Source organism: Protopterus annectens, chromosome 7.part0 (genome assembly GCF_019279795.1).
Source record: "Protopterus annectens isolate FY-2018-M chromosome 7.part0, PAN1.0, whole genome shotgun sequence".
In the NCBI taxonomy this organism is placed as follows: Eukaryota; Metazoa; Chordata; order Ceratodontiformes; family Protopteridae; genus Protopterus; species Protopterus annectens.
The window spans coordinates 222,021,798-222,030,553 of record NC_056739.1 but is presented as its reverse complement, the minus strand read 5'-3'; the positions used below and the strand labels follow the sequence as shown (position 1 = coordinate 222,030,553).

General features: G+C 41.8%; 1 protein-coding gene across 1 annotated transcript in view; it reads right to left on the bottom strand.

The window, feature by feature from the left end:
- Positions 1–5,184: 5,184 nt before the first annotated feature.
- The window catches only part of BCAS2 (BCAS2 pre-mRNA processing factor), a 713,255-nt gene continuing 709,683 nt past the window's right edge, over positions 5,185–8,756 (bottom strand). The window contains exon 8 of the mRNA XM_044076156.1: positions 5,185–5,813. Coding sequence (XP_043932091.1) covers positions 5,687–5,813 — 127 coding nt within the window. The 3' untranslated portion in view covers positions 5,185–5,686. The remainder of the gene's footprint in view (positions 5,814–8,756) is intronic.

Below are 8,756 nucleotides of genomic sequence, written 5' to 3'. Positions count from 1 at the left end.
GCCCCTCTGAGGAACTGCCTTAATAGAGGATGTGAGAATAAAGGAGGATCCGTATTGTATTGTGCTGAAATTGCTGAAGCGTGGATCTTGATGGAAGAGAAGGAAAGGCCACTGTTTAACATCTCAGCTAGGTATTGTAAAATCTGAGGTATATTTATTACCCAAGGATTCTGGCCCTTTGCTTGATTCCATGAACAAAATCGTTTCCATTTGGCGGAGTAGGTTTTTCTAGTAGAGGGTCTCCTGGCCTCCAAGATAACATCCTGTACCTCCTTGGAGAGGAGAGTCTGTTGGCAAATTAAGGTATTCTCCATGCAGCTAGATTTAGAGTTCTGAGCTGGCTGTGAAAGGTCTTGTAGTTGTGCTGGGACAACAGAAGAGGAACTTGAGGTAGGATCCATGGTGGTGAGTGTGACATGCTCTTTAGGAGAGGATACCAGTGCTGTTGTGGCCAGTCTGGAGCAATGAGAATCATTTGTGGCCTCTCTGCTCTGGTTTTTAATAGGACTTTGGTCAGTAGAGGTAGAGGCGGGAAGGCATAGACTGTCAATGTTGTCCAGTTGAAAGAGAGTGCGTCCACTTTCCAGGCCTGTGAAAGATAGGCCCTTGAGCAGAATTTCTTCAACTGGTAATTTCTGTGGGTAGCAAATAGGTCTATGTCTGGCTGTCCCCATGCCTGAGTTATCTTTGAGAAGACTTGAGGATGCAACTTCCATTTGTGTGGGTCTGTCATATTTCTGCTCAAGTTGTCTGCCAGTGTGTTTTCCTTTCCTGGCAGGAATTGTGCCTGTAGTTGAACTTGTAGATCCAGTGCTGTGTTCCACAGGGTCATAGCTTGCCTGCACAGGGGGTATGAATGCGTCCTCCCCATTTGTTTATGTACCACATGACTGTGGCGTTGTCTGTCCTTATTAATAGCTGGCCTGGATGCAGCAGGTCTTTGAAGATTGTAAGAGCATTTTGCACGGCTAGCATCGCCTTTTGGTTGATGTGTAGGTGCATTTCTTTTTGAGACCATTTTCCCTGAATGCACTGATCTGCCATGTGTGCTCCCCAGGCATAGTCTGAGGCGTCTGTTGTGATGATTTGAGTTGCTTGTGGAATACAGAAAGGGAGACCTGAGTTTCTTTGGCATGCTTGAGCCCACCACAAAAATTCCTTTTGAAGGCATGGAATGAGTGGTATAATTGTTTCCAAGCTGTGGCTGTGTTGAGACCATACGTTTTTTAGGTACCATTGTAGTTTCCTCATATGCAGCTTTGCAAATGGTATTAGTAGGATGCAAGATGCCATGAACCCCAGAGCCTGCAGGATTTTCCTTGCAGTTAGCCTGGTTAAAGTTGCCATTTGGTTGAAGTATTGAGACAGTTGCCCTTGTTTGTCTGGCGTGAGGTAGGCCATCTGGGTCGTTGTATTTAAGCTGGCACCCAGGAAAATTATCTGTTGAGAAGGTATTAGTTTTGATTTCTTTTTGTTCACTGTGTACCCCAGGCAGTTTAACAGTTTTATTACAAACACCAGATGCTGCAGTAGAATGTCCTTGCTGTCCGCTTGGATCAGGCAGTCGTCCAGATATGGGTAGATTTGTATTCCTCGTTGTCTGCAGAAGGCAATTACTGATGCCAGGCATTTCGTAAACACTCTGGGCGCAGTAGATAAGCCAAAGGTCAATGCAGAGAATCGGTAATGGGTTGAACCTGCAAGAAATCTGAGGTATCTTCTGCAATCTTGTCTGATAGGGACATGCAGGTATGCCTCCTTGAGGTCCAACGTTACCAGCCAAGACTCCTTACCCAGCATGGGAAGAAGCTGCTGTAATGTGAGCATCTTGAATTTTGGTACCTCTAGATATGTGTTTAGAATAGATAGGTCTAAGATGGGTCTCCAATCTTTGTCCTTCCTTGGTACCAGAAATAGTCTTGAATAAAAACCTTGACCTTGTTCTTTTGCAGGTACCTCTTGAATTGCTTTCATATCCATGAGAGCGGAAATTTGTCTTTGTGCCTCTGCCCATTGATTTTGTGGCAGGTTTGGCATGCCTCTCATTTTCGGAAGGGTGTGAAAGTGGAACCTGTAGCCTCTGTCTATAATATCCAGAATCCATTTGTCCTTTGTAACAATGTGCCAGTTTTTTTGAAAATAAGGTCAGTTTTCCTCCCAAAGGTGCTGCCATTATAGCTTTGTTTGGCAGGCATAGGGGAAAGTCATTGCATCTGTTTTCTAAAAGACTGTGGTCTAACTTCTCCACCTCTTGGGGCTGGTGCTTGCCACTGTCTAGCTCTGTAAGATCCCTGAGGTTGTCCTCTACCCCTTGGGCGTCTGTATCTACCCCTTTGGGGTCTGTCCATGGTTGGAAAGGACCAATTTTTTGAAGGCCAGTTTCTGCTGAAGCGTGGAGGCTGCACCTGCAAGAAATCTTTAACTGTTTGTATAGATTTTGCTTTTTCCTCCATTTTCTTTAGTACCTCCTCAGCTTTAACACCAAACAATACATCTTTTTGTGGTGGTGCATCTAATAACTTTGCTTTGACATGATCTGGTAAGGTTTGCTCTTTGAGCCAAGCGTGTCTACGTATGACACAGCCAGTGACAGCAGCTCTACAAGAGGCCTCTAAAGCATCAAAACCACACTGCAAGGTATGTTTCCCCACTTGTTCTGCTCCATGCAACAAATCCTGCAACTCTTTCAAATCTGGTTGTTCTGTTTGTGTCATTTTACTTTTTAGCTGAGCTAGCAAGAACTGTTGTACTTTAACATATGAAATTGACAATTTAATGCCCTCATGGTTAAAGTGGCTGATGTATACACCTTTTGCCCCCACCTTTCTAATGCTCTGGAATCTCTCTCTGAAGGTAAAGGGTTTTTAGCACTAGAGGCCTTAACCCCCTTGGGATCCTGTGAAATTGTTTCTGGGTCAGCAGTATGGCTTTTATAAAGGAACTGGTGAGAATCAGGAACCCGGTAATATCTGTCTGGTTTAACAGGGGCTGGAGGTAAAGAGTCTGGATTAAGACTGGCTTCTGCGTACACATCATCCAAAATATCTAAGACAGGAGGAATAGCCAGGGGCCTATGCTGGGGAAGCAGTAGAAATTCCCTGAGCCTTTTCTTGGAATCTGAGTAATCTTGGCCTTCCCAGTGGAAGTGCTCTCTTAATGTATGTAGGGTTTCCCCAAAAGAGTAGTCCTCAGGGGGGGAGACCGAGGGAATAGACTCCTCAGCATCAGAGTCTTCCAAGTGGGGAATAGGCTTAATCCTGGTCCTCAGAATGGTCTGAGGTAATAGAAGCCTGGTCTGAGGAAGGGTAGTCTTCCTCCATCCTGGGTCTTTTGTCTGAGGGGGGTTGAGAACCCCTGATGAGAGTAATCAAATCCTCAGCCATTTTAAGCATCTGTTTTTTAGGCATGGGGACCTTGAGAGGAGGTCTGAGGACCCTGTTTTTTAATTTTTATTGCAGCTTTAGATTTAGTGAATGATTTAATAGAGGAGGTGGAAGGCCTGAAAATGCCTTCAGCAATGGCAGGCCTCGCTAAATTTTCGGTTTCCCCGCCAAGAGTGGCGTCGGTATATGCAGTGGGAATGGAGACAGAGGAATCTGCTGCCTCGGGTACTGAAGTCGCCGGTAAAATAGTTTCATCGGTAGTCAGGGGCTGCGTAGGCACCTCGCTGAGAACCGGTAGTCGGCCTAAGCGTGATCTCATTACTCGGTGCAGGCCTCGGATGTCTGTCCTTATCCTTGCATTTTTTGACTAAAACTGGCGTCGGAGTATCCGACGACATGATATAATTAATTTTTTTGCCAAAATAATGAAGGGCGAACTCCGCCCGGCACTTAATAGTGCGCTTGTTAAACCTAGCACAAAAACGGCAGGCCGAGACGTCATGGTCAGGCCTTAAGCAAGGTATACAGTAAGAGTGGAAATCCTTATGCGGTATTTGCTTCCCACAAGAAATGCAATTATTAACTTTGTCTGACATCGGTCTGAGGCAAGAAAAGTTTCCCCAACGGGGTACTTAGCTTTAAAGAAGACTTCGGCTGAAATACTGTTCGTAAATCTCAGGTGCTGGCCGACCGGCACTTGCAAACTGCTTCTGCTTCGGGCACCGCGCGGCAAGAAAGATTGAAGAAAATGGCGTCAGCTGCCTCTTTTATACCCCTGCCGCACTGACGTCAGGGAAGAAGCGACAACAACCGACGCCAGACCTAGACTTTGGAATTAGGCCGACCGAGGACCCGCCTGACGGCAGGATAACCCAAGTGTGATGACTGCAGCTGTATGCACGATGAACATCCATTTGCGAGACTTCTTGGGAGTCCTGCTACTTTAAAATGTTTGCTCTTTGTTCTTGGCATGGGTACTCTCAAGCACTGTAGAGGGAGGATCCCTGATGAGGTGGAAGCAAACCTTTTAAAATAAGTTTGTCCTTACGACTTTGTAAGGCTTTAGTCCCAAAGAAGAATATGCCTCACAGTTAGTGTCCAAGTGGGCCACCTGCAGACAATATAGACACACAGGGTATGGACATGCTGTGGAGGAATGTGGTGACCATACTTGGAGCATTTTTTTAAAACTTATCAAACATACTGACAGAAATAAAGGAAAAACACAACTATATCACATTACTCTAATAAAGGATAACACTATAGACAGAGATAGTATGATAAACGTTTTTATTTACTTATTTTATTAGCGGACCGGAGTTCCGCTGTGGCGACCCCTAACCAGGAAAAACCGAAAGACACAGACATTTGAAGAAATTGAAAAACTCAGCCAGAACGGCTTAAGTGCTAAAAAATACTATATAACCAACAGGAAAAACCATTGGGTATGGAAATAGCCACCTAAGCTTAGTAAATACAAAACAAAGAATAAATCTATATTACTTCTCTTCAAATAATGACAGGAGATCAGAGGCCCTGGAATCTCACTACTGTTCGTTAAGGCAGCTAACAAGATCTGAGGTATTCAGGAAGGGGACAGACAGGGATTATGGGTAGAGGTGCAGTCAGAGCCCTGGTTTCACATGTTTAAAAATGCTGAGACTGGATTTGAGTCAGATATGAGACCCATCTCTGAATCGAATGAAAAAGGACAACATTGGATCTAAGTGTTATGACTATATTACCCCTTGGGATACTATGCAAGAAATTAGTCAAAAATATATCCAAAGATACAGCAACATTTCACAATAAGTCAACAGCACATTTCATAACTTCAGCAGCAATGTTTATACATAACTTGGGAGACGCTGCACTTTTAGCACTGTTAACGTATTATTCCAAGAACTGCCAGTTAAGAATGACTTTCAAGTACAATCTAAACTGGTTTGTTTCACCAGTATTTTATTTCTTTACAACAAGTAGAAATGCAAATGCTCTAGAAATTACAAAATACAATGGAATTCCTGTAACAAAATACCACTGCATTTCTTGTAAGCGAGACTAATGATTTCATAAACTTGAAACTCTACTTTATATAATGAAAAATAAATAATGGGCCTCTCAGTAGTTTACTTAGCTGATGAGAGTGGATAAATCTGTTTCAGAAAATCTTGTGGGAAAACTACAGCACAAAGTATTTTAGCAAGTATGATACCTTACCACATTTATCAGATAACTGCAGATACTAATGAAAATTATAATATAAGCGTTAAAAAGTACAAGGTAAGCAGAAACAAGCACATTCAGAAGTTTTGTCGAATGTTTTCTTTGTTCTCTTCTCCATGTTGTTGTTTCATTTGATAGAGCTCATTTTCTAGCTGCACAATTGCTCTCTCAATTTCATAGTTTTTGCTGACAAGTGATACCCAGCTGTAATCAAGGGAGAGTACACAACAATTAGTTAAACTATTCAAAATGTTACAACAGTGAAATAGTCACAAAATCAGTGCTGCTTACTAAATGATAGCAGGAATGAAAAGTGCTTGTTTTCAGAAAGTGAAAGATTTAAACCTCAATACATTTATGTCTTAAGCATGCTATGGTCATCAAGAAAGGGTTTAACACGTATGTTTACAAAAATGTTTACCACTGGTACTACTGCATCTTATAAGCCCTTAACATAAAGGGGTGGTTCCCACAGGTCACATGACTCTTACTACACCACCAATGACCCTAACGTTTCATCCAGACACCGCATGTGTGCACATCCATGTACATGCATGAGAGAAAGAGGAAACAAACCTCAACATATTGCCTTTCAGAGTAATGGTGCTCCCTATTTGGATTTGCCAAATGTCATCAGGTTGCTGGCAGTCAGTGACTTCTTTGGAGTCCACACCAATAACATACTTCATCTTCACTGCCACAGCTTGACTTACAAAGGAATACTCAGATATTAAGTAAATTAATTCTCCATTTAGGGTTGAAAGAGAAACTGAAGTTATTCCAACACTCAATGGGTAAAGTGCTGCGACGCTAATGCATACAGTGCCACACCTTCAGATGATGTGCGCACACCAGTAGAGAATTTGTCGGGTCACCAATTCAACCACAACATATCTCTGGGATGTGGGAAGAAACCAGATGCCTCAGCAAAAATACTGGAGAGCTAACCCCCTGCTGTTGAATATCTTAAAAAAAAATTGTAGTTACAACTCTGTGTTAACAACCAATTAATTTTACAAGAACAGAAAATACAAAACTCTCTTAAATTCTATTTATTTCAGCTACTTTTACATAACTGATGCACAACTAACTGCAAAAGAGAGGAATGGATTATGTTACACTTATTGGCATTCTGGTGTCTGCATCATGCTTACTCACTGTTGAGCTAAGACACGTCAGTTACTGGCACGGTATTCGCAATGAAACTGCATTGTGTAGTACTGTTACTCTGCAAGTTTACTGAAAATACATTTCTGTCAAGGTTTTGCTCTGCTTGTTAACCAAGATAAAAAACTAATCTAAAGGTACCGGTTACAGTTACTGCCCTGGACAATAACTAATGACCCACACACACATATCAATACAATCCAAAAAGATGTGTTGCAGGAAAAATACAGTGATAAGAATGTGCATTTCCATAACCATACATTTTCAAGTATAACATCACTACTGCACATGTGTGTGAATTACACTGAAAATGTCTGACCCAACCAGTCTGATTTCAGGAGTTAACATACCCTGCAGATGTCAGGCTTCTCCCCATGTATTGGATGTTATTAGGACATATGCTATAAAGGTGAGAAGGTGCCAATCACATCTGCAGTTCTTTTTCTGCGACTTAGGTGCTCACCAATAAGTGTGGTTAAACAACCTGAAAAGCAGGCTAAGTCTGCCCCACTCAACAGAAAGATGAGAAAGAGTTAGTACCTCCACAGTACTATGTTGGTAGCCTCTCGAAAATTGGATTCAAAACAGAAAAGGTGGCAGAGGGAGAGAGCCTATAGAGTACCAGTGGTCCTACCACACAAACTATGGTTATGGTGATTATACTCATACAATCACTGCTGCAGAATCATTTACAACCTGCGGGATGAGTAATAAAACAGTAAGATGCGTGGCAACATACATAGGGAGGGGGAGCATAAATGCACTGTAAAACTTCAGAAGCAAAGCCAACTCTACTTCTACAAAGGAAATCTAGGTTATACTGCCTAGAGAAGGTGTGAATGGATGTCCAGGTAGCTGGCTCACAAATAAGAGCAAAAACTTTCCTGAAAAGGGTGGCTATAGTAGCTGCTGCCCCTTGTTGAATAAGCATTAACATGTGCTTGCTTGCAAGGGTTTTCCATGTAGTTCATAAAAAAATGTAGTTAGCTAGTCTCTTAGGGTTTACCTGAACAACAGCATGAAAAGTTTTTCTTTAGTGAAAGAAAAATAAATGCTTCTGAAATCATAAATTCAGAAAATACATCATCATAGTTATGTATGCGCAATGAGTTTTGAGAGTTTCTTTCCCTTGCACTGAGGGGTTAGAAAGGCTGTGAATTGAATGGTTTGACTTACGAGCAATTCTGAGACCATTTTCAGTACAAGGAAAAAACTGGTCTTCGGGGACATTCTAAGAATATTAAGCCTCTCTACACATTAAGGCATGCAATTCTTAAATCCTCATGGTTGAACAAAGGATTACCAGAAAGAAGATCTTCCAATATAAGAATTTTATTACTATCTTTTTTCTGTGAAAAAGTTCACATTTACAATCAACTCCTGAAAATCAATCGAGCAGGTAGGGACCTAGGAATCAATGTGGATAAACTGTCCTTTCAGCTTCCAAGATGGCTGAACATTAAGTAGCAGCTTAATTCTAGATCCCCCAGTGTGATAACAGAAACTAAGTAGAGAAGGCCAGTGGACCTATACTTCTGGGTAAATTTCAGTAATTGGCTAGTAAGTGCACTGCCTGGATGCCAGGAAAAAAGAAATACAGAGCAGCTGAAGGAAACTTGGCTACAAAAGGTGAGGAAAAAAACACAGACTGGGAAAAATACTGCAGTGCAAGATCACGACTTCCAGTAACCTAGAGAAAAGTACATAAGGCAACTGCACACAGACCTGAATAAAATAAATAAAACACTGATGGAGTACATCTACTCAAACAAAAAAAAGGCTGGAAAACAAAATGGAAGAAGCTTTAAAAAGATATTAGATGAGATGATAAAACTGCAAAACTCAGAGGTCAACATGAAGTAAAGGCTGGCTGAATATGAGACTGCACAAGAACAGCTGTTTCAAAAAAAAAAAAAAAAACAGAATTACAGGACAGAGCATGCAGGGAAAACCTGAGATTTTCTGTTGTACCAGAGAAGC